The 27,858-nt window shown below is 34.4% G+C and overlaps 1 protein-coding gene across 1 annotated transcript in view; it reads right to left on the reverse strand.

Moving 5' to 3' along the window:
* Nucleotides 1–27,858, reverse strand: part of CWC27 (CWC27 spliceosome associated cyclophilin) — a 94,780-nt gene that overhangs the window by 8,946 nt on the left and 57,976 nt on the right. Inside the window, exons 11-13 of the mRNA XM_079330503.1 lie at nucleotides 20,293–20,390; nucleotides 10,655–10,764; nucleotides 8,007–8,110 (exon numbers count right to left, since the gene is read on the reverse strand). Coding sequence (XP_079186629.1) covers nucleotides 8,007–8,110; nucleotides 10,655–10,764; nucleotides 20,293–20,390 — 312 coding nt within the window. The remainder of the gene's footprint in view (nucleotides 1–8,006; nucleotides 8,111–10,654; nucleotides 10,765–20,292; nucleotides 20,391–27,858) is intronic.

Below are 27,858 nucleotides of genomic sequence, written 5' to 3' on the forward strand. Positions count from 1 at the left end.
AATCTTTACTTCTTAAATATGTCATTCAATGAGATGAAGCTGGGGTGCTTGAAAAGGTGTGTAAATATGTGGGAAACTGAAGCCAAGCTAATAAAGATTTAGAAGATTATTTCTTCATTCCTTACTAGATTTTCTGGCAATAAAAAAAGTCAGATTTCAGATAGTATATCTAACACTAGATATCCCTTGACTAAAGCATGGATCATCTCTGAATTTAAGTCACAGTAGTCAAAGCTCAGATATAGAAGAATTAACAAAAAATAAACAAGCAAAAAGCCCCACTTGAAATGCTCTGAGTTTCTCAGACATGCTGAACAGCTAGAGGCAATCACTATACAACGTCAGCAGAAGAACAATTTGTTAATATGAATTACTGACTGAAGCAGTGGGGTTGGGGTTGGTATTTACAGATCAAGCAAGGTCTGACCATATTCTAGCAGTACAGGGGTGAAGGTGGAAACAAAACTGGAGAAAAAAGGAGAAAGATTTACAGCAGAAGGCTTTTTTTCTTTCTTCCTTAAAAGGTTAGTGGCAGTACTAAAACCCAAACAAATGCTTATTTTTTTTGCCAAACAGAAAAGAAACCTCTAGTTCCAATGTGTTTCTAATACAGACCTCTGGCATTCATTTATCCTTTGTAACAATCAAGTATGTATTTTGTCAACTTTTAAAAAATGTAGTTGAGTAAATCAATGGCCTTAGCAGGAGAGACCTAATATAGAGCCAGTTTTTCCAGACTAGTGAAGGAACGCTGGCTCAAGTCTGGATAGGAGGAGGGGAGCAAACATGGCTTTAATCCATCTTTGTGCCTCACTGGCATAAATTACAGCAGCACTTTTTCTGTCATTCCCCAAGCTAGCATCAGCATTTAAAACAGACTGCAGTTTAGTTTTCAGGGGTTTACTGTGTTTGTCACAGTTAAGCTTCTGCAACTGAAGCTGCAAAGACTGGTGTTAATCTTGAGGAAGCCATATTTCATAACTCTAAATTTGAGGTTTCATAGGAAAGAAAAATCTGCATTTTATAAAATGTATATAAAACAAGGTTTAAAAAATAAATATAACCAATATTTTTAGGAGTCTATCCTGAAGAACTTCATCCTGCAAATTTCAATGGTATATGCTGCAATAAATAAGAAATCCTGGAAATAAAATGGAATACATTATCAAACGTTAATTACTAACTAGATTAAATACTAACAATGTGCATTGTGATTTAGTTCTTAACAGAAATTAAATACTGTAATATAAAAACAGTCTGGCTAACTTCAGCATTTACCTGATCCTGAAATTGCTATTTCAATTAAAAAAGACCCAAGCCCAAACCAATTCCAGCCTATACTCTACACCAGACATTGAAAAGTGATGCTGTTTTAAGACCCAAAACTGTCTCTGTTACAAAACCTTTTACTGTGAAAACACAAGGTAAGTATAATACTGTGTGTTTCCAATCCTAATTGTGCCACATTTTTCATGAAACCAATCATAAATATTCTGAAAGACTTCCTTGTATTATGAATAGAAGCATTTCTAAAGACAGAGGACATAACTATTGACGCTGGATAGAGAATACCTTCATTCAATATACAGATTTATTTTTTGTTTGTTCTGGAGTAAAATAAAACTATCTACAAACTGGGTAAAAAGTCACAATTATTGTCCTGGCAAAAAGATCTTAGCATTAGCACCCAATATTCCCACAATATTTAAGTAATCTCAATGATAATTTTCCAAAATTCAGAATTGGGAACAGATTACAGTATCTGATTTATATAAACTAAGCTTCACTTTAAATGGTTACCACTGAACTTCCATGAGTTTTTTGCCCATGGAAACAATAAATTAATAAGAATAGATCTACTACTTTCAATTTCTGCTGAAATCAGGTGATCTGATTTTAGCATTTTTTCATCTGATCTGATGTAAAGCATCACTGTTGAAATAAAAATATTTTATGACCAAGAAGATGTGTTTAAGAGCTTTCTAAGACATATGAGATGTTAAACAGTGCATTAAATCCTCATTATACTACATGAGGTTTTTTTACAAATAATTTAGAGGACAATAACTTCAACACTAGTAATTACACAACATGGACATGAAACTATCCATTAAGCAAGACATGAAATACCGTTCTGCTTAAAATAGAAGACCATTACTATCAAACAGTTTCCAAAAACTTTTTGTGCAAATTGGAAGGTATTTCCAGGTATTGACTTTTTCACTTTGATTTTAAAAAGTCTATTTTTCCTACACCTCAAATTAACCAACACTTAGAATAGTTTAGACTCAACACAGGAAAGTAACCAGAAGAACTTAAGACTAAAAAACCATGTGAAAAACTACCACCTCATTCCAAATTCCCATTTTAATCATTCTTTCTTGTCCCACAGTATATCAGAAAGCTGAATGGATTTGTTATTTCAAATAAAAAGGAAGACTAAGTTTCAGAGTCTAGACATACTTCCAAAAAAACTTACGTGACTTATTTACATTTGTCGCTTAGTTACAGCTGTGACAGCACTCCACAGGGAAGGAAAAAGCTGATCTCTTCTAGAGATTAAGAAGCTTTATGTTTCACATGTGACACCTTACATTCCACCCAGGAAACTCTGCAGTGGTTCAATTATGAAACACCGGCATCATGTGCAATCAATTAAATGAACTGTGTAGCATGCTGGCAGTCTCAGTCAAATTCTGAAAGGCTGCAGAGTGCATTACTGAGAGCAGATAAAGGCCAGTGATGAGATCTGAATCCTGAAGAAGAAATCCTAAACTTCTAGCCAGGTGCAGAATGAAGGAAAAATTATTGGGCTTCACTGTAACACAAACTCTAAAATCAACCAGGGGTCTACTTGCAGCCCTGAGTTGTGAACTGGTAAGATTAATAACAGACCAAATCCTTCTGCTGAGGATGATACCGATTTTGGCTGACTCCCTGGTGGCAGCAATTTTTATGCACTTCAAGTAATCATGTTCATTTGGTAAGGAACAACTTTCATGTGTTAATATTTCAATTTCTACACTGAATATTGAAGGTCCAACAGGATGCTGCCCACACCCCTAGGCAACATGTTCTAGTGCCTCTACCTCCTGAGTAAAAAATTTCTTCATAGCATCTAATTTAAATCTCTCCTCTTTTAATTTAAAATCATCATCCCTCATCCTGTCCCTATCCACCCAAGTAAAAAGTCATTCTCCCTCTTTCTTTTAATCACCCTTTAATTATTGAAGTATCTACCACAATAAAGTCTCTCCAGAGCCTTCTCTTTGGTAACCCAAACAACCCAGCTCTTCCAGCCTTTTCTTTCAGGAGAAATAATCCAGGCCACAATTACTTTTGTGTTCCTTCTCTTGACCAGCTCAAAAAAATCCATGTCCTGGGAGCCCAGAGCTGGTGCAGCACTGCAGGTGGGGTCTCAGCAGAGCAGAGGGGCAGAATCCCCCTGGCCCTGCTGCCCACTCTGCTCTGGATGCACCCAGCACACGTTTGGCTCTCTGGGCTGGCAGTGCCATGGCTGGGTCATGTCCAGCCTCTCACCCACCAGCACCCCCAAGTCCTTCTGGGCAGGGCTGCTCTCAGTCTGTGCTCTTGTCTGGGTTTACCCTGGCCCAGATGCATCACCCTGGTCTGGTTGTGCTTTATGATGAACCCACTTCTCAAGTTTGTCCTGGTTCCCTGGATGGCATCCCATCTTTCTGTAGTATCCCCTGCACCTGCAAATGTTCTGAGGGTCACTCAGTCCCACTGCCTCTGTCATTGATAAAGACACTGAAGAGCATCAGTCCGAAGAAGTGAACAAATGGGCATGTCTTTTCAATCAACCAAAAAAATAACCCATCATTATTTCCTAACCTATGTGTCTTCCATGTCTTATAAAGTTCTGTAAACTTGACTGGTTTTGTGTGTACGTATTGTATTCGAGTGGTATGGAGTGATGATGAAAAGCTGTCATAGCACTAGATAAACTTCAGTATGCTAATAAATCTTGCATTTTCAGGAAGCCTCTACTTGTTTCAAAAGATTAGAGAGAGAAGAGTGTAAGTCCAGAATTTTGGTCAAGGACATGACATGTATTCATTCTTATAGTAGAGACTCCTTTCACACAAACCAGTATTCCACATAGGAAAGCGTAGGCATACTTCTTACATTGCACAAGCATGTATGGTTCCTAAAAATTCAGCTGGAGAGCTCTGTTTTTAAGAGTAGACAGCCATAGTTTAATGTCAAAGTGAAAAGTTTAATGTGGTAATGGTTGGTTAGTTCATTTCCACTTATGACTATACTGGAGAAGAATATAATTAGAGAACGTATGTATAATATGAAGTTTTGAATGTTTATTGGAATATTTAGAATTAATGTGATTTTGGCAAACTGGACTAGCAGTATGAAAAATGGGATACAATTTTAAAACTGCAATGGCTTAATTTCAGTAAGAATGATCAACAGTATGGGTACAGGACAGAACTAAGTTAGGCAACCATTCAATGGCAAAGGATTGGAAACCAGGTATGAAAAAAACAGCAACAAAAAAACTAATCCTTCCACTCAACACAGAAGAAGACTTAGCTGAGTGCTGTATCTACTCTCAGACTTCACATTTTGAAAGAAGCACTTGGAACTCTCAGAATTACTTGATCGAAGTGTGTTTTACAGTACTAAGTATCACTCTTATCCCATTTGAAGAGGAATATTTTGCACAGATTAACTGAAACAATTTTGAATGTACTTGATTGCATCAGAATTATTTTTTCCCATTGCTGGATTCTCTCTATGAAAAATATTTTTTCGTGTTCACAGGATCTGCATCATTAGTTTCATCATCTGCAGTTGCTGTAACACCTTCTGGAATGAAATCTGTGTTTGACTACAGTTGCAACAATTTGTCATTATCATCAGAAGCCTGAAGTGTCACTACTACCTGAATAGGTATCACATTCATACAACTATATCAATCACATCAAGTCCTAAACAAAATGAGTAGCAGTAGCAGTGCTCTGAATAAGTGTAGCCTGTGCCATATTTTCTCTTTCAAATTTAGCCTATCGAGTAATCCAGCTGGCAAGTATCAAGAAGACAAACTATTTCAGCTGGGTCTTCTGTTGTGACATATTTGGTTTTCAAAATATTAGTCTCTAAGCAAATGACACTTCACTGCCATTGTCACTCACCACACCTACATTTTTAGGAAAAGCCTTCTTGGTGAAGATTTTGTAACTGAGTTCTGCCAGATAATTTCTACCTACTTCTGCAGCACTCTATACAACCTTTAGGAAAGAGAAAAATCAAGTAATGAATCTGAGTCCTTCTTACTTGGATTGTAAGCAAATAAAGAGCAACTAATGATCAAACAGTACTGAGGACATTAAAAATAATTAAGAGGAAAGCACAAGCACTAGTTCTCAATATGAAACCACAATAAAAATAATGCTTGGAAGAACTCAGATCGAGAATGCCTTTCTAAGGTACTCAGATGCTGTAAAATTATGTCCACTTACTTAATGTCACGACATCTTTATTCTTTGACTCCTTCTTTGAGCAGATACCATGTTTATTATGATATTTTGGAATTCCATAATGGAAATTGATTTTAATTGCTGCAGACAAATATAGATAATCATTATCACAGAGCAGTAGAGGTTGCAATAAAAAGTCTCAGCAATGATTCTGATATCCCACATTAAAACTTAGTCTTATGCATTTCTCTTCAGCACTCCTCACAACATTTCCTCAGATGTGTTCTTAGACAGTAAAATCTGGTAATAATTATCAAACACCATACACACTGTTTACAATAGAGTCATATTTCTTCATTTTTTATTGCATAAAAAGTAGAATGCTGCTGAAAAGTGCCCAAACGTCTGCTCTGCACCATGCCAATACAGCAGCTCAGCCAAATATGCAGAGAGAAGTTTGCCAAACAAAAGAAAACATAACAAATTGGTAATGGTTTCTATCTTGACAGAGAATGAAAATTATACCTCAATGTGTGGCCACTCATGGACGCATAAAAATGTCTCAGAGGCAATCATTTTACCTCAGATAACACACCCTGACAGTAGAGCAAAGCATACTGGCAGGTTTTCCCTTCCCATAAATACAGCAATCATGACCTACAAAATGGCCTGGAGGAGTCATGTCATTTGTGTGTATTGTATATGCATATACCATACATTAATTGTATTCCATAAGAATAAAACAAAGTAAAATTACTCTCTTTTGAGAAGTAGATTTAAATTAAGAAAGAACGAAGAATTTTAAAATGTAAAGTCACTATAGTTATCTCAAATATTCCTATAGAACACAGGTACTAAAAATATAAACACTTAATTCAAAATATGGAATTTATGAGTGCTTCAGATATTAATATCCTTCAGAAGATTTCATTGCTTTGTCAATGATGTTTATAGACAATTTGTGTAACATATATTTTACAGTTTATCTGGCCTCTAAGTAAATTATTTGAAAACAGATTATCTCATCTGTCTGTAAAGTTAACATGAACAGTTACTGAGCAGCAAAATTAATATGATATTAATTATTAGTGTATTATATAGTTTCATATAGTTTCATAAGTATTTTTCAGTGCAATTCTGAATGTAGCATTTTTTTCTGAACAAAAAATCACAACTTCATGTTATGAAATTACAGCACTTCATTCAGCAGAAATTAGAGTGGATAGCACTACTGACAATTAGATATCAGTAGTTACTCAGAAAGAAATAGGAAAGATATGTTTGAACTCTATAAAAGTATTTAAAAGACTGGTCTTATTACTGTGACAAGAAAATATTTGACATGAAGATTGAGTTCATAAAAAGTTCATAAAGAGGCAAGATAAGGGAATCTTACACTGGACATGGGAGGTTTAGGCCAGATATTTGTAAGTATGTCAAACACTGGACCAGGCTTCCTAGAGAGGAGATCAATGTACCCAACATGTCAGTGGTCAAGAGGCATTTGGACAGTGACCTTAATGCCACAGCTTTTGGACAGCCCTGAAACTGTCAGGCACTTGGACTGGATGATTGTGGTAGGCCCTTCCAACTGAAATAGTTGCTTTATAATTCTTGGAGAACTTAGAAGTACTTTGGTAGCAGAGAAGGATCTCTAAATATTAGTGAATATATAAGTGAATATATCCAAGGATCTCAAAATATATATAGTATGTTATCTCTCATCCTCAAGCGCCTGAGGTAGGAAAAGATATAATGAAGGAAGAAAACACTGTCTGAAGAAGAAACAAAATAATCTTAAGTCCTCTGAGGTAGAGAAAACACTGTTTAAAACATCTGCCACAAACTTTGTTCAAGTTTCTATTTTACTAGTCATTTTTCTGTAGCTCCGATGGCTTATGTAAACAACTATGAAAAAGCCTGTAAATAAACACAGCCTATTTTGTTAGACCAGCTGTAGTGTTTGCCTTATAAGTGGAGATGACATATCCTCACAAAACTTTTTTGCTAGAATTTTTCTTTTTTTAAGGCATTTTATGCATTTTTGCATTATGCATACTTTTATGAGCATTTAACAGCATGCAGCCTAGAGCTTCAAGTTCATACTTCAAATAACTTTGATTTTATCCCCTTGATTACCTAAGGTGGGTAGTTTGCATGAAAGATGAATATGAGACAACACAGTACACACTAATTCCTTCACTGGGAGGCATTGAGACAGTAATTTCTGCAGTGCTTAATCAACTTAATAATATTCCCTGCCTTGAGGTCACCCTACACTTCAGATGAGTCAGTCTATCTTCATCTCATCCATCATTTAAAAAATACTTACCACCCCCAACACACAGTTTTAGAAGAATTTACAACTACAGAACACTACATGTCATCTATTCTGATGCTTTATTTTTCAGAGTGCTAAACCTTTTAGTTGAAGCAGCTGCCTTCACATTTGGTGTTTTCTGCTACTCAAATTTATGCTTACCAGTGAGATTATGTTAGTACAACAGGACTTCTGTTGGTAAACAAAGAAATCTAAACAAAAAAACTCACCATCCCTCGTCATTATCTACGTCAGGCTCGGAAAGCTCATTTTCAGGAGTTTCTTCAATTGCCTGGGTTAACTTGGTTTTAAATCGGTCCAACAATGCCAGTGTCTGAAATGAAATTGTTTTAGAGAAGTTGTATATTTTTACACACTAACAGGAATATACAACATTTCTTGAAATTATTATTTTGAGAAAAAGTACAACGAGAGTGATCTTCCACATGAAATTGGAAGCAAAACTTTAGAGTGGCAAGTGAGAGCAAGAGGTGATGGTGGGATGAGAGCAGGACTACATGGAGAGCACTCATGGAGTGAGTGGGCAGGCAATGCTGAGGCAACAAGAACAAGCAGGGAGAGGCCTGTCAGGTGTGAAAAAGCACTTCTCTCACATCTAGTGGAATAAAAATGCATATTTAAGGAACAAATATCTGTAGCTACTTATAGAATAAAACAGCAGATTAAATAACACTGCTGACAATGAATCTTACTTTTTAGACCTGCAACTGTTCTCTTTTAAAGTAATCCACTGTATAAATTGCAAACCATTCAAACCTTGAAGATCCTTCTTGACACCTGAAGATCCTACCATAGTTCTTCTTTCTGATCATCCCATCTGAAATGGATATTTGATTGTATAAAAGTCGTATGCCTGAGCTTTGTGATGGTAGAGAGGGTGCTCTTCAAAAAAAGCAAAATGAATAATTTGCGCAGCCCACAGCTATTTTTTTGCTGATATTTGAGACATTCCTGAAAACGAAAGCATCAGGGAGTAAGTGCCTAACTGAATTTATGTGGCAGGCTACATTTGATTTGTAGGTGATAGGTTGGCTGTAAAACACCTCTGTATGCCTGTGTAGTTTTGTTTGGTCAAGTTTTTCAAATTTAAAAGAATAAAAACTAAACAAGAATAGAAAACAGAAATAGGAAATACCAGAAGTGTTCACTGGAATCAAATTTCCTTCTGGGAGCAATCCTAACTTGAGGAGTTTCCTGGCTTTTGAATTCTTTCAAAAACATATTTTAGCACTGCCAAGGGCAGATTTTGGAGGACTTTTTTTGCATTTGCTTTCTTTATTTTCTGTCTAATCTTCTGTTTAAGATGAGACTGAGGAAAGTTTTGAGGCTATTTGGGCCTGCAAATCATTTTAGTTCTATAGCTTTTCATACTATCGCAAACAAACACTTGCAACACCTGAGACAGCAAATCTTTGCCTAGGTCACCACAAGGAAACAAACTGACCCTTTCAATATGAAACTGTGGAAAAAATCTACATTCCTTGTGTCTTGTCTAATTTTCTCTGGTGACAGCATTCCTGTGAATAGACCTGATGACAGAAATAATTTTGAAATATAGTAGGCATTTTTGCAGTGAGTCACTAGATGCTATACTGTACCTCGAAAAACTTTATATCTGACCCTTGTAGAACAGGAGGGCTTGGATTTCCTTTATCCAGCATTTTAGGGAAACAGACCTTTTCTCACTCTTCCTTAAGAATTATTGCACTGAAAATGGAAAATGGTATTGTACTGTAGGATCAGTTACAAGGGGTGCAAGACTAGAAGAGAATCTCCACAAGTGAAATGGATTACAAAGAACTTGATTAATTGTTGTTGAATAGTTGCCAGTAGGGCTACATAAATAAAAATTAAGATCTACAAGAATATATATCCCTATCATCTCATCTTGTTTGCCAGTGACATCCAGGACAGGGCTGATATAAATTCATTAGACATGGTTTTAAGTCCCTTGATCCACACTGCCAACAGAGCTTTAGTACTCTTTGATTCAAAGATAATGGGATTTTGAACGCACAAAGTTTCCATAAACTTCTTAGTTTAGGACTAAATCAGCTTGCTGCACATATAAATGTTTGCCAAACGCTGCTTTGAAGTTACTAAGCCTCAAGTATCCAATCTCTTCTAGATTCAACATGTGAACAGGAACATCTTCGTAGCTGAAATGACATGCACTTACAAACCAATGTGTTTGATGTGCAGCACAGATTTTAGTTGATGGTGTTTCCACTTCACAGGCAGTTTCATATAATTAACCATTTCAGACTTTCCTATTTTAGAAAAAGCAAATACTTTTGTAAAGTAAATATTACTTTGCTCACATTTGCCTACTAAAGCCTACATACATCCTAACTAACTTTGAATAATAATTTTCATTGTATTTGAAACAGTTTCTCTTTTTACAGTACTTATAAAGCTCTTTCTTTCATTTCACAACAACAAAGATATTGATGAATTAAATATTTTTAAACTGTAATGTAAAATGTTAAAAACCCCAGCTAGAACAAATGCCAAATATGTAAACTTCTGTCCCAGTGCTGTCTTATGGAGAGGAAAGCAAAAGGTGAAGAAATAAACCCCCAAAAATGTAATCAAGAACACTTCTTCATGACCAGCATTTCCTTTCAGATTTTAGTAACTAAACTGGGAGCCCTTTCAAACACACATTGAAAATTCACTTACCTGTCTACCTGGGTAATCAAAATATTTATTTTTATGAATAATACCTTTCTTTAAATAGAAAATGAAATAACAGATTTTAAAACTTTGCTTTTATACAAATGAAGAGATAAACATATTCAAAAATGAACATAATTCCTTTTCTGGATTTTTGTTGCCAAGGCTATCAAACTATTACCTGATCTTCACGGGAAGCTCCTTTCTTTGGCTGCTGCTTTCGCTTGTCTTCATATTTTCTCTTCTCCTGAAGGTATTCTTCAACAACACTGTTTGGAGCAGGTTCCTCCTCTGAATAAGGAAACATATTTGGTTAAACAAATTTAGTTTGCTTTCATGATTTAATGTCTTTTTGGAGATAAAATACCAAGCACAACACTCCCATAAAACATTTCAGTTGTACTGCTTTCTCAGCAGTAGAATGATTTGCTACTTGCTGAAATGAAAAACACAACGCTGTACTGGGCAGAGAATGAGTCAAAAGATTTTTGTTTCAATTATATTTTACTATGGAGCCAGGGAAAGCAGGATAACAGAAATAAAACCTCTGATGAAAACTGTTCAAATTCCTTTAACCAGATGACCTTCATTTCTGAAGCTCTTTCTTGTAGCAGTTGAAATGTTATGTGTATTAATATTCTTCTACCATTTGTTCAAAAATAGATTAATACAATTTTTAGAAAAATTCAGTTTTCCTCTTTTGTAGGCCAAAGTAGTCACAAATCAAGTCCTTGATTCTGCATTAGGGAAAAAAACCAGTAGCATTCAAATTTTAAACAGAGTACATCTTGTCAATCAGAAAAAAACTCTTTTTTATATAACAAAGTGATCTATGGATGAGTCAAGAACTCCTCTTCTTTGTCTTTTTTTTAGCAGCATCTTCACTGTAGAGTATTCACAGTCCCATCAAATTATTAATGAATAAATAATCCATTAATAATTTAATGGGACAAAAACTGAACAACACCATACTTTCACATTATTTACTTTTTTTTGAATAGCATTAAGATATTGATTTAGTATAGTTTAAATTTATGTACACATATTTACACAATTTTTATTCCTGGTAACAAACAGAGGAATAAACCCCCTGGATGTCCATTGCAAATGATGAACAGAAAACATTTTTTGAGAAACAATTCCAAGAAATTTCAGGATATGTTAGTGAACTGTAAATCTAAACAAATTTTTGCTACCAGGTTTTTTAGATGACTGCTGACAGCTACACAGAAAAAGTTTGTGATTCCAAATAAAATTTCCCTCATAACTTATGTTTTCCATGAAGTTTATAAATACAGCACTTTGTAATAAAATGAAATAAGTTTGTAATGCTATATTTACATATAAAATATTTGTTTACATATTTCTACAAAAAAAATTATAATTTCCATTTTCTCTTAGTTTCTACATTGCATTTAAACTCTTTCTACATTGTATTTAAAGAGTACCATGGAAAATAATCAAACATATTTAACACCATTCAGAGCTGGATCTTTTTGCTGTTTTTCAGTTGATATGTCGGATACAATCATAAACAGAGTATGATAGGCACCAGCAAGATACAGACAGAAAAACTCATCTTCCAGAAGGACCAAACTAGATAAATGCATACACACACACATTTAGGGATGAATAAACAGCTGCATGAATGAAATAACATCTGCCATAAAATCTCACGCAGCATAAAATCAGATGAACTGAGGAGAACAGAAGTTCATGACAAAGCTGTCAGACATAATGACAAAGCACAGCATTTCCCCCTATTACGTCAATCTCTTCTACTAATTAAAAATCCCATTCTTAATTCAAGACCAACTCCTTGTCAAAATAATGCATTAAGTTTTTGCATAGATGCATGTATCCAAAGTGTTTACTACCTGGAAACAACACATCTTTTACTAACATTTAGCCCCTAGATTAATAGTTTGAAATACAAAACCATTCACTTCCTTATAAAAAACAACTTTTCCAAATATTACCAAAAGGTGACATTTACCTAAATGAATGCTTTGAAGGGAATTGCATTTACCCTATGATCAATATAATTGCCCACCTATGACAAGCAAAAGAACTGAGAAGAGTATTCTTCAACATGTATGAAAATGTCAGTCACAAACTGGCCACAAACCTGGAATCCACCCTATGACACACATATGCTGAATTTAAAGATGTGTTCCTTAGTCGTATCTGTGTTTTGACTAAAATTTAGTTTAATGTAGGGCAGCTCAAATACAGTCCTCATACAAAATGGGCAAAATTTCCCTAAAGTTGGGTGTTTGTGTATTTTTATCACACTCCTATGTGTGCCACTTACTGTTAATACCAATAATTTAAATTTCAGTTAAAGCCTTCTTTGAGATTACTGTTTCTTGGGTGTTTGCCTGTCAGAGGTTTTCTAATCCTCAACTTCATGCTCTCTGCCTCCTAGGAAAGCCTTTTAATAACTCAGACAGAAGATAATCAGATCCACTTGAACAAACTTCAGAGTGAGTCAACCGAAAGAGCTGTGCCCTTGTATGCACCATATTTTTGCATCTTTCATGGAAATGACTTTAAAACATGCTTGTATGTCTTAATGAAGACTTACAACCTATCACACAGCATTTAAAGCAAACAACAAAACAGGAAGGATTTTCAAGAGCCCCTAAGTCAATGGGTTATTATCATTTTAAAATTTAAAAACTCCAATGATTACAAAACCACAGAGTACTTTTTAATATAAATTATATATTCAGTTTTTGATAAGCAAGAATTATTTTAAAAAGTTACTTTGTGTCTGATGGTAATTAGCAAGCAAGGAAAAAATTCCAGAAGAGAGAGACTTGGTGGGAAGAAACCTTTTCAAATGTAAAAATAGCTTGCTGCCTACTATTTCCTATCTCCCAGTCTGCAATCCAGATTCCTTGCAAGTCTTTTATAGCTGAATTGAAAATAAGAGGAACAACAGCACTGTATGATGGACTTGACTTTCATATCAAGCTTGACAAATTTAGGTGCAGCTTGCTGATTCAGAAAAAGGAAAAGGATTGTGATGGGTATTAATCTCCTTAATCTAAGAGGATTTATTCAGACAAAACTTAATGAAAAATTACATGGATACACAGAAGTGAAATAACAATTACATTCAATTTCAGTATCACAAGATGAGGAAGATAATTTAAGTTAGAGGAATATTGCAGACTTCTTCCCTAGGAGGATCTCGCCACAAAGTGTAAATAGCATGAAGCAAAGGATTTCTTTTTTAGTTTGAACAAACTGTTGTGCATGTTCTGTTAGTAAGGAAGGTGAGGGAAAAAAAAGCAAAGCAAAATGAAACAATACAAAACAGATAACCCTCCTTATTGAAAATGCATTTCATCCTACTTTTAAAAGAATTTATAAGTACACTACTATTTATATAAGTTAGCTTGACTACCAAGAAAATCTTCATCTTACTGTGGCAAAATAATTTAACTAATTTGTTTTCTTCCAGACAGATTCTTCTATCCTGAAATTATGGCAAATGTATGCCAACATGATGGTGTAATCTAACCTAAAACTCTGGGCTTGGGACATGGTTTACAACGATAGTCTGAAACTAAAGTGAAAATTCTTGTCTTTAAATAAGAAAAGAAGAGATTGATTTAAAAAAAACATGTAAGACCTTATTTTGATCACACTTAAATAAGGAACAGTTCAAAATATGTCCATTTTTAACTAAATGGAGAAGTGGAGCAAAGGCAAAATTGATTCAAGGCCATTGAACTGAGTGGATGTTTTAGGGATAGATAATTCCAAATATGAAGCAAAGCAGAAAAGAAAGCTTGATATTTTTAAACTTAATTCCTAAAGCATCTGGTAAATTTATCAACATAACAGACACGCAAGTAAAGATGTATCAGAAGTGGTCTGTTTTCAAAATTTATATGCAATTTTATCTTCCACTTAATAAAATGAAGAAATAGGAATTCTAATTCAGGTACCTATGGTAGATCAGAACAGCATATCACTGCTTATGCTCACATTGATATTGCTCTTAAAGACTGGGCTCCATTCCTAGCACTGCAGGTAGTGTAACTTCCCCATAAAAAAAATCCACCAATTGTGGCACAGATAAGATACAATTTCACACAAATGCAGGTCTTAGAGCATGCATACAATTTTCCACAGTACAAACTTTCTTTAACAAACTTTGTACTAATTGCAGCTCTTGTAATCAGTATCTGTATAAAATTCTATAGATTTAATTTCCTTTTAAGAAAGAGATAATGAAGTTGTACATAAAAGACCTGTTGGAAAAAGAAGGGAATTTGGTTTGGCACAAGTATTAGCAGAAACATACATGAAGGGTAGAAGCAATACATACTGTGACAGAGAAAAACACATGGTGATTCTGAAGATTTAATGACACCATAAAAAAGCAAGAGCACATAGCATTGAAAAAGATAAATGGAAGACTTCCAATTTTTCCTTGATGAGATACATCCAGCATGAAAACTTTTACATACACTTAACTATTTTACAATACAAAACATTCTTGATATGCTAAATTAATTCCATTAACTATTGTAATGCAACTTTGATACGTAATCATGAGTTTATGCAGAACTGAGGTAAGATAACAAGAAGAACGTACAAAGATGCATATATAAAAAGGCATCCCAGTATATTTGGCAGGGTTTGTGTATGCTTGAAATGTGGTGGGCCCATAAATTTTCTTCAGTATCCAGAATGTATTCTTTAGTAATGCAGATGACACAATTCATATGATAAAAGACCTACTGGACAGAAATTCCAAGAAATGCATGGCATAGCTAGACTAAATACCAAAGGCGAAAAAGCCTCAAAAACTTCCTGTTAGAAGAGAAAGGAATTAGGATTAAATGTTTTGGTGAATTAAAATAAGAGGCCTAAAACACATTCCTGTATTAGTTTAGTATATTCCACTTTCAGTTCATCAACATTCAGTTTATATTATATTCTTTTGGAATTGTAAAGGTATGCAGTAGTCATTTTGAAAATCTTACTGAAACTGAAATCTTAAAAAGAGAAGTTGTTTTTGCTCCAAACCAAATAATATCCTCACAAATGATAAAATAAACCCTAATATGCCTAAATATTTCAGGAATTAAAATAGAAATCCTATCAGAAGTTACAAATACAGAACTTAGAGACACATTAGATAATTAATAACCAAGACAAATAACTAGCTTCTTCCAGAATTAAGAAAAAAAATTATTACAGCTTTAAATATTTAGCAACTGTTAAAAATTGAATAGGTTTGCTTACAGAATGGGCTTCCAGATTTGGACTGAGATTTTTCAGTTTGCTATAGTGAAAAAAGCAACAGTTCTTGAACAAACTTACTAGTTAATTTATCCAACTCAAATAATAAAATCTTACAAGTAATTCTTAGAGCATCAAAACACTTATTTGAAAGACTAGAGCAGATTTGCAACACAATCTAAGTGCAAGTTGCTAGTAAATGCTTTCTGAACTTTGGTTCAGGCACATGGTCCTAGTCTAAAACGCAGCTGATTTTCAAATGTTGGTGGATTTTGATACATGCTTAAGATTACTACTAAAATCAAAGCTGATTTGCAGCAAGGTTTTGTCTTCTTTTCTTTTGCAGACAGAGTGACAAAAGGAAAAAAGTATTCACTTCAGCAGGACATTAGGACATTAGGAAATTAAATGCAAAAAAAAAAAAAAAAAGTAAACAGTGGGAGAAAACAAAGGTTTGCAAAGATAACACATTTCAGGTGGATATTTTGATACAATGCAGGTCTACTGTATATACTCAAAAATCTTCATACTTAATGCTGCAAAGTTCCCAAACTATGAAAATTTGGATTTTGTTATTTTCAGTGTTCCAAAAGGTGCAAAACCCTATTAAAGTCTCAGACTTCAAGAAAGTATATTTTCATGTACGACAGGGCTTAAGTCTTAGAGTGCCCCTGACATTACCCAAAATTTATAATAAAACAGAAACAAAGCATAATGTTACACTGGAATCATCACCTGATTTTGAGAATTTTCTAAACATTTCAATCACTTGATTACCATGTCACCATCAAAAGCAAAGCATAAAACGCCTCAGTAGAATTCTTACCCTTGAATGTTGGTTTTTATATTAGTTGTTAGGTTTCCCTGCTTAGATAGTATTTTACGGCTTTTCTGTTTTCTCATGTATTGACAATTAAATTTCATTGCCCACAGATTATTTGTCAGTTTACAAAAATATTCTAGCAAGAAAAACAAAAATATTAGTTCCTTAACACTACTACTATTTAAAACCAATACATAATTAACTGGGCAGATGATATATGTCTGAAGGAGATTTCACTGAAGTACATTTCCAGATTTACTCTACAGAACTTTGGAAAGTGTATCTTTTTTGAATATTTGACCAAGTACTTCATAATGCTGATCTGATTCAGCACTCAAATGATAGTGTTTGATGTAATTTCTGGCATCACCACAACAAATGCCACATGAAAGAAAAATATCTTATTTAAAGTAAGGTCTTGACAGCAGTCTGGCAGTCAACAACACTATTCACAAACTAGAAGACTGGTTACAATCAAACATGTAGGAAGGGAATTATTTTTTTTCTCTGACCTCTTGAAACAATGTAAACATTGAAATTTTCACTCTCCAGTCTTTCTTAATTAATCTAATCTCCAAGTACAGAAAAATATTAGGTAAACATAATATAAACAATTTGAAAAAATGATACTAAATGTGATGCCAATACTAATAAAGATCTGTGCAACAGACTTAAAATAGACGTGTCATGCTGCCAATCCTTCCTTAGCATCCTCTCAGAATAAGACCCAATCCTGTCCAGTATGACCTAAGCCTTATTCTCATCCTTCTGTGATCTTCACTGAATTTCTCCCACTACGGCTGCAAGTTTTGGCTGAGATGTAGTGTTTATTAATCAAGCACAGAACCACATTAATGTGGTTACATAGCCTGTGAACTAACATTTTTTCCTAATGCAGCCAGCTCAAAACATAGGGAGACACAATGCAAGTGTCTGCAGTATTTGCACAGGCATACCTGATACACCAGGACACAACTCACTCCCCATCCTACAGACCCCAAGAGGACAGGCAGAGGAAAAATCTACTCTACCTACACATCAAGTTCCTGATATAAATATTTTCAAAATATGTACAATTCTTATACATAAACTAATGTGGAATAGGTAAACTATTATACATTTAGAAGACTGTCTTCCACATTAATAGCTCTACCATACTGATGAAAATTCAAGTGAATAAATGCAAAATGACTAGAGTCCTTTTAACTTTGGATCAAAATTACTTATTCAGTATAACACATCCATTAGAGTTCATGATATTTAAGATAAAGTCTATTCTATTAATGTCTATTTAGAAAATGTCTTTTCTATTATTCCTCAGTTATAAATTGTTTCACAATAAAAGTATGCTTACTCCTTTGGTTTGAGATTTCAACCCTTCCATTCCCTTCCCTACATAAATTACACATATTTTCAAGTATCTCCTAATAAACTTGTTCAAATATTGTTCTGCTAGTTTTGGGTGATTTTGTCCATTTTTATCAAATTGTTCATTATCCTTTTTGGTGGTACAATGCTTGGAACTGAGGGCAATAATACAATCCCATGTTTACAGGTACTGCATTTGTAGCAACAACCAAACAGTGACAGCCAAATCAGAGTGTAAATTCATGTTCAGTTTGTTTTCTAGTACAAACCTGAAATCTTTCACTACATTTTCATTAATCGTTTTATCCTTCACTAGTTTATTATCCTTTTAATTTTGCCTTAAATTTTAGAACAGAAAATTTTTATTTTTAACATTTTTAGTTAGGTACATCACTGACTTGTTCAATAGGTTTTCCAACCACCCATCTTTTCTCAACAGACACTAGGACAGACCTCTTCCCATCACAAAAAGGAAAGTCGAGAGCATTCGTGATTATTTTTACCATTAGCTGCAACCTGCAGATTTTCAATTGATTTATGGTCTGCTTGCTATTTATCTTAAAAAAAAAATACAAAGCCCCCAGCAATTCTGGTTTTTAAACACCCTTTCCTTGAATAAAAGGTATTCTTCCAAACTGTACCACAGTAGTAACTATTGCAGTACCTAAGTATTACTTTAGTCTGTCACTGTAAAGGTGTATTTCCTCAAATTACAAAGTCCACTGACTGGCAACAGAACAGGGATAAGTTTAAGTAATAGTGTAAGACCTGCCATACATGGCACTATTCAAGATAATTTATCATATATGTACATAAGGACTACACTTTACCCTCTGCTGTACCTCTACTCACAGTTCTTTTTTTACATGGCTAGTGACAGCATTCATTATTTTGCCAATGAGAGTTTATATTAATTCCCTGATTACTAGAATATTTTCAGAGACAGCAATTTTTAACATTTGGTGCCGGGTTTCATACACGAATTCATGATACTGTACTTTTTATTTTGTCAAAATGCTGCTGATCAAGCTCACCTGTTATTCAAGAGAGTGCAGACATTTTTCTAAAAATTATGTAGCATTTTCTATCACTCTTGTAAATTGTGTGTTATCTGATTTTTAAAAAAAAGAGTTCTATATTTCTTTCATATTTCTGTAGTATTGAGAACTGAACTAAGAATCCACTCTAAAAGTGTGTCTCACAACCTCAGATTGTTTAAAGACACTTTTTCATTTCTTTAGTTTGGCTAATAAAGGGTGTTTCATCATCCTGGACTAAAATGTGCAGCTTACATGATATCACAAACTTAGCAATTTATACAGATTTTAAAAGAAACAGAATATGAAACAGAATATAAAAACTGACAAAGAAGTGGGCAGTTGAAGATCCCATTTTGCTAAGTGTGGGAATCCTTAAAATTAGAGAGTTTTGGGAAAGCTGCAAAGAGCAGGTCTCAGAAACAGCAGAACTGCAATAAGAGCTAAGCAGCAGGCATAGATTTGTCAGCAGAAAAGTTATATGAGATATAGAAAGCAAGGACAAATAGAACAGTGGTCTGTGTATTAAAGCTTCGCTAGAATAACTTCCCAAGCTGCAGAAAAGTATATTTAGCAAGATATTATGAAGTTCTAAGCTTAATAACGGAGCACTGTGCATTGTATTTTAAGGCTTACAAGCAGGTATTCTATTTGAAATAAGCAAGTATTGTTTTAACCAAAGGTATGTGTACGTATAGTGGTTGGACACAACTACTGTCAATATACTTTTACTTTTTGAGATTGGTCAAGAAACTTTTAAAGTTTGTTGTAACATCACATTCTGGGCTGCTGCTGAGGACATGAGCTGCTTCCCATTGTCCCAACCATGTAATGAGACTGATGCTGGAAAATAAACAGCTTGAGGTGTGTTCCACAGCATCTCATTCATGATTCTGTACATAAATCCGTGCCTGGCATTAGCTAAGGCTTAAGGAAAATAAATATGGGAGTGACTTTCTGAATTTGAGTTCCATTGGTGTCTTATGATACATAAAAGTTTGAAGTCACTACCTTTGAGCTCAAAGTTAACCATCTGCATTTAAGAGCCTTTCCAAGTCAGAAAGTCAGAAAGACCCTGCAAGTGACAAAGTTACAGCATTGATCTAACAAAAGAAAACTTAGAAGGAGAAACGCTACCTGATTTGAAAACAAATGCTACCCATACAATTTCCTTACATACTGGCATCATTACATTACTACCATCCTTAGGAAAAGAAGAAAAAATCCACATTTCAACAACAGTCCACATCTATGTACATAAAACACAAAACAAAAAAACCATTTAAAACCAGAATATTAACTGGAGATCTATACAAAACCTTTTACCTTCTTTCTCTTTGGGTCTTAAAGCTCTTTCTTCTTTTTTGTGCTTTGCTTCAAGCAGCTCTCGTTTCAGCTGTCGGGCTTCCTTCCGTAGCTCCTCACTGCAAAGAGAAATATTTACAAGAATATAATCTTCTGAGATGTACAACCACTCAGAAGAAACAGAATCAAAGTTAACGGGCAGCAGACTTTTGATACAAACAAAGAGAAGGTATGGACTCACTGATGCTAAGAACATGGCTTAAAAATCACTCAGGATCTCAGAAAGTCCGTATTTTCATTAGGAGGGATAACAAAAGAACATTAGCAGACATCTTACTGTAAGACCCCATTAGAAATATGTTAAGGAAATTAACAATAAAACAAGGAATCCCCATTTGAATTTTAACATTCTAATTAGCCAAGAGAACCACAAAAAGAGAATCTGAAATGGAGGTACTGTCAAATAAATACTGCATGTGTTATAAAATTCAATTTACTCAAGTAATATATCTTAGTATTTTTCCTGGATTTTTCAGTGGGACAAGCAATGCAGTCATTCAGTGACAAAGACATGAAATATATGTAAGCATATACTATTAGATATGAAAATTAATTTCATTCTAGAAACACCTCATGCAATAATACTAGAAAGAAGAAATTAAAATTTGCAAATCATTGTGATAATATCAAATTAAATATTTGTCTTCACAGAACCACAGTTTGTAAGGGACCTCTGAAGACCAATCAGTCCAGGCTTTTTGTTCAAATGAGAGGCAAATATTGGAGGATGACAAAAGCACTGTTGAGTCAGGTTTCCAATTTCCAAAAATGAAGACTTAAAAATTTTGTCTCTGGGCAACTCCTTCTCAACCTCCCTCAATGTAAAAAAAGTTCTTCTGTAAATTGAATTTCAGTTTTATTTTCAGCTCATGCCTTTTTTGCCTCTAATAGTCACCTGTGGAAAAGAAGTGATAATTAATTAAAATTTTTCTGATGTTAGAATTTATATTTTGCAGTTTTAAATTATTTAAATTTTAAATTAGGTTCTGATTGATTTAAACTTCATCGTGATCAATGAACTGCAGAAATTATTACAATGCAGGAACATGACACACAAGCATTTCCCTGCAGTTGTTTTATGTACCTTAATTTTCATCTGTAATACCACTACTGACTATACCCTTTTCTAAGCAAAAGACTTGGAAGTGTTGAAGGATGACTATTTTTTTGAGTAGCAAAGAAGACAATCACTATAGAGTTATTCAGCTGACCACATCAGGAGGTTCTGCCCCAACACCATGGCAGAAGCTACACTAAGCAAGATTACAGCTTTTACCAAAAAACTACAGTTCTACTTTTCTATCTGAAAAGAAAATCATAGGGAAAACAAAGATAATCCAAGTATCTCCATTGCTTTTCTATAAACTGGGGATAGCACTGTAAAAAGCTGCATTACAATACTATTACATTTTACTGCAATTTTCTCATTGAAGTTGCAGAGCCAGAAGAACACATATCAAGAAAGTTGTATGTTAAAAATACTTAAGAGTGCCAAACAGTGACAGCAACACAGAGAGAGTGGCACTTGGGAATAACAGAGTCTAGAACATCAGAAGTTTCCTGTAAGGGGGGACCCACTTACCATTTTTCTTAGTTAGCTAAGCACTATTGCAGCATGAACAATGAGCTAGCTAGTGACAATTATTCAGCTCCCCCAACCCCTCTTTTTCCTCAGTCAATAGAGGATTCTGTACAGAACTCAGAAAATCTTAATTCTTACAAAGTCTAACTCCAAAATACTCTTTCAAGCCCTTTCTACAATCAGTACTAGGTCAATAAACAACTTTTGATACTTGGCTCTTTATAGACTCCACACTGTGCATATTTTTTATTTCTAGGCTCACTTTGCCAAATTAAGTTGGTGAAAAAGGCAATCCAAAAAGGCTTCTTGCTAAAGAGGAAGCTGATTGATAGGAAAGCCAAACTACTTTCATAAACCACATTCACTGGAACAGAACTAGAAATCTCTCCTGACTTTGTAAACAAAAAAATGCCAAACTGATAAGGCACAGCAAATTGAAGTAAGGGACTACAGTCTACCTGTCCCTTTCATCTTTGAAGCCTAGATCTTTGCACGCAGTAAATCTACATTCAGGTTTCACACAATATCACTAATCAATTAAGTAGTGTAATTAGTAAGTGCCTGCTATCCCTGTGAATTTTTTATTGCTATAAAAGCACAACTATCTGCCCCATCCTTATCTCCTTGATTCCACAGCTACACTGCAGACTCTCCTCTTCCACTTGCTTCCTGCTTCTTCCTCTTTTTTCAAGTTTCTGCAGCCTGGAACTGTACTTGTGCTCTCTATATGCAGAGATACTGCCAGAGCAGATGTAACCTTCCCCTGCAGAAGACTGAAAATAACCTAGCCAAAGGGTTCGTAACTCCAGAATTTCCCAATTCTACTCAGAACAATAAAATGATTTTATCTAGACAATTTACAGTGAAGTAAGTCTAAGATTCCATTTGAATTTGTGGTTCATCTGTGCCTTGGTTTGATAAGACTGTGAACAGTGAACTGATAAGACTGCAGAAGTTAAGAACTATGAGTATTTAGGTAACTTTAGCTAAAATCCAGTTACACCCTAAAGACACAATGTATGGTGAAGGCATCAGCTTTCCTAGTAAACTGCTTGAATGCACGACCAAGAAACAACTCTACATTGTTAATTAGTCATTGCTCTGGCTTCTCTTTAGCAGATTAATTCATGTTCTTCTTAAAAGAAAGAATGTTCTCCTAATATCCACTTGTGATATTAGTGGATTAGTGGATCACTTGTCTAATCCAGAAGTCCCTGCAGTATTTCCTCAGCCATTCTGAAGATAGAATTTGGAACTAGATGCACTGATGGGTTTCAGCTTCCTGCAGGTCTCTGCTGCTGGTGTACTGGGTTCCTAACTGAAAAAGGAATATAAGGGCATCACTGCACCAAGCACTTATTTCCCACAATGACTCTCAATGCATCTCTTGGTCTTTCCAAAATGTCATTCAGCAGTTGTACTAACCTGCAGCTACAATCTGCATTTTTGATTTCCAGATGAAACACATAGCATTTATCTATATTACAAGGATATTTTTATTGCATTGTGCCAATTTAGGTATTAAATTAAAATTATTTGTAATACTCTGTTCACATGCATTCTATTAATTTCTTATGAGAACTTCTAAAAGATAAAAATAAGAATGTCACTGGCTTTCAAATAAATGCTTAAATCTACCTGTACTATAGACACAGCAGAAGCTCAGCTATTACCTTAAATCAGAAAGCCAACACTTTATGAAATGGTATCACATCATTCCCTGCCTCCAGCTTTCCCAAAAGGCAATACAATCTACTACCTACAAAATCATACTAACTAGCATTAATTTCAACTTTGGTGATTTCTTTTTTTTTGAAGAGTGTACCAAACCATTCTATCTGTTTAGGAGTGAAGGAAAGCTAACTTGCCTTCATTTCTCTGTATCCTACCTATCACCAAGACTGGACTACGAAATACTAATTTTGTTCTTTGAATTCTTGCAGTTTTCCAACTTCTATTAAAACAAACACTAGTAAAGCAGACAACATTACATTTTCACCAAAGTTCTTACACTTCTAACAGTGTTAGCTAACACTGTTATCTGAAAATGTTTAGTCTTAAAAGATGGGGGAGGAAATGTTTGAGAACAGCTCTACTGAGAAGGACTGGGAGGTGCTCGTGGATGAGAACAGGGCTGCATCAAAAGCAGCATGGCCACCAGAGAGCTGGAGGTTATTTTCTGCAGTTATCTTCTTAACAACATATATTCCACACTTCAGCTTTCTAATATGTATATATTTTATTTTTCTTTTGTATTGTAGATCAGAATAACACTCAGATTACAAGAAATAAAATCAGTTGGAAATTTAGCCAAATATTTTAGATTAAATAGACAAAATTGTTTCTAAGTGCCATGTAGTGAAGGTGTTTTTTGGAAAGTAACTAATTGTCGTCTGAATTTAGAAAGCAACTTTCTTCAAAAAAGAGAAGCTCTATATTTGACTTCACTTTGGCAAAAGAAAAGAGAACTGATTACAGAAATAAACAATAATTTTTACTTCGGTGTGACCATATGATCATACTTGCTATGTAAGAGTCCAAAACTCTACATACAAATATATGGCTCTTTGTACTTGTAGGCTTCTGCATGCATGTATATAAAGCATAACTACTGGTATTTATTTAAGCATATCAAATCTCTAACAAATGAAATATATATTATACACAGACATAAATAAGAACCTACAGAGGCAGAGTATGGTATTTAACTGTGATTTAGGGAAAAAAAAATGGCTGCATATATTCAAAACTAATTCAGCCAATCCCATATGGTGATGGCAAATATCAGAAGATGCTAAAATTCATTTGATGCTGTATTTGAATCACAAAATACAGAAAACTTTGCATTCTATGCATTTCCAAATTTATCCCAACTCCAGTTCAAACTTCACTATATTTTGGAGTATCCACTACTCCCTCTCTAAACTCCCTGTAAAATCCCAGAAAGGCTCAAACTCCTTGAGGTTACCCTAGCACATAGTCATTCACTGATGCTGGTACAACTAATACTAAACAAGACCACATTCTTTCAAAACTGAAGTACTTAGATGGTGCAAAATAATACAGATAGTCTCACAGAGCATTTACTGAGGTAAGTGTAATTTTACATTGGAGGAACTATTCAGAGACTGAACAACTAAAAGATTGTGCCTTCTTTATCACTGGGCCTGGAGTTTTTCTGAAATGCAAGTTCAAACAAGAAGTAACTCAGGAAAGTGCTGTAGTAATGATAAAATTATTATTTGTGATGGCATAGCATGTTATTTTCCCTTCTCCTTTTTTACTATTAGAATTACATTGCTTATATTTTTTTTAAAGACAATTTATTCTCATTTGCTGTAGCTGTCTCCTAATTCAATAACATCAAAAGAAAATTACTAAGTGGTTATCCTTAAATGGCAACATTATTTAGGAAGTGTTCTTCCAAGTAAGCATATCTGAAAAAGGAAGACAACCAAAAACACTCTTATTAATTTTAAACCCATTTTAGAATGTTATAAGTAATAGAAGTATGTCAAGATTGTTATGCAAGTTTAATTTTTACATGAGCAGAATCCTATAACATCTTAATAAAATAAAAATGAATACTGAAGTACTTCAACTCTGCTCACGTTAATTTCATAGCAGAATTTTAATTCAGTTTAGATAAACCAAATTAAAAAAAAAAGCTATATTACAAAATTATCCTCTCATCGTGTAAGCTAAATAGCCTGGAAGGAAGTCCTGGATTCAATCCCCTCCTGTTACAGGCAGTCACATCTTTCCTCAAATGTATTAATTCCATTAAAAGCACATTTTATGTTCTCTTTCTTATATTTAGTAATGATAATTTTCAACACCCATGATTTATATGAAAAGGTCATTCTAGAACTGACAAGCAGACACCTTAGTAATATCAGAGGCAATGAGAAAGAATGTCTGTTCAGATAAAGCTTTGTTTTCTGCTAGATGCTCTTAAAATTGCGTAATATTCTGTTTGAGAGTTCCAATTCTATGTTAAAATACAAGCAGTATTTCCAAATAGAGAACCCCAATGATAAAAAAAAAAAAACACTATAAAATGTCATGTTTGCCCAACTAACTGATTTGTAGAATGTGTGGAAGAATCAAGGTGAATGTCTGCTTTACACTGTCAGTTTTGAAGCCTTTTCTGATATTCCCCCTTATGCTCCCTGGGGTATCTGTGAACATGCAATTCTTGGAATGGATAGCAAATTCCCCATTTGGCATGTACATCTAAGACTTTTCCAGGGTTCAAGAATCTTAGTTTTGTCTGGATTGCATTACTGTTCATCTCTGGTACTGCAAGAATTTTACAACCGTAAATACGAGAATAAAACTTATGGATTTGGAATACACACTTTGTCTTTTTGCCAGCCTGGTTTTGCTGTAGAAGTCAGACTTATATCTGTCTGTTTTCTGCAAATGGTGTATTGCAGCTGTATCTCAAATAAGATGATCATATAAAAATGGTGGCAGACATATTCAGCAGCCTTGACACTGGAAAACTGTAGATGAAATATTTTAATATACCTGCTGAGTCCTGTATGGCCACCTGTGCTAACAGCAAGGCTCACAGGTAATGCCATGTTTCACTTGAGGCATAGCTGGTACACCACAGTTTGCAATTAGTACTGTAACTCGTGTTTTAAAAATAAAATGTTAAAAACTTCTGCACTGAATGAATTTATGGATGAAACACCAGTATTTATATATTTTACTTCGGAAAGATTTCAGTGTTGAAATCTAAAAGGACTGGCATGTTTATTAAAGAGTACATAGGTAACTCTTACTGTCTTTTCACTACCAGAAACATGAGTGTAAACAGACACATCACATCACTAACACTTCACAGACCTGGCACTCTATTTTAATTATACATACAGGATTGTAAGCTACGTGGTACGCCAGCAGTCCCAGTATTATGCAGTGAATTCTCAAAGGCTGAAACTGATGAAGAATGTTACCCTTTTACTGGGAGAAACTCAGCAAATACCAGGGCTCATAAACTGAACATGAAGTACAAACTTGCTCAAGAAAGATACTAAAGGAGAGGCAATATATTTTATTATGGTTACTAACACAGATGTAGAAAGAAAAAAACCCACAGGTTCTAGGCACACAAGCTCTTCTTCAGCTAGTTTATTTTTCTTCCACAGTTTGCTTAATAAAAGGTATTAGCTTTCACTATAAACTTTCTTTGCTTACATTGTTCAGCCACCAGTTACACTGCCAGAAAATGCAGATGTATGCATTATATGTATAGGCGCATATATCATACAACACATATCATATATTAAAGCTGATTTTTTTGCACTATCTGGATCTTCAGTATTCACAGCAGATCCTGGAAGAGATAGGAGACTCTAAATTTTCTCAGTTTAAGATGAAAACCTAACTGCTTACCAAGAAAAGTTACCAACTGCTAAGCAAAACAAGAAAAAGTGGAGACTGACAGCATCTCTCTTCCAGACCAATGCTGTATCTATCTGGATTGCAAATATCTAGCTCAATGCTTGATAGAAGTAGGTTGGCTTTTTTCTTTTTTTAAATAACACACCACATTACAGACCAACTGTTGCAATGAAGAAGTTTTCCTCCTACTCTGTCATATCTGAATGATGGCCTGCAGGAAGAATTTTTGAATAATAAATTATTTATTATAAAAAAGTAATTTCATAATGAATATTTAACCTGGAAAAAAGCTAACTGTGGCTCAGAAAGTGCCTACAGGCAGGTTTATTTATCAATCTTTTTAGTAAATCAATTCAACATGTTTTTTCTATTAGCCACTAACAAACATCTTTGATATTCTTATTTTTATATCTAGATCATTGTTGTATATTGTTCTACTATTTTAGGGGAAGCAAACCAAATATGTAGCTTGATATGAAAGCTTAGAAGCATGGTTTCACCAGAAATGTCAAACAGGTTCTAATATCTTA

This window comes from Erithacus rubecula (assembly GCF_903797595.1).
Source record: "Erithacus rubecula genome assembly, chromosome: Z".
Classification (NCBI taxonomy): Eukaryota; Metazoa; Chordata; class Aves; order Passeriformes; family Muscicapidae; genus Erithacus; species Erithacus rubecula.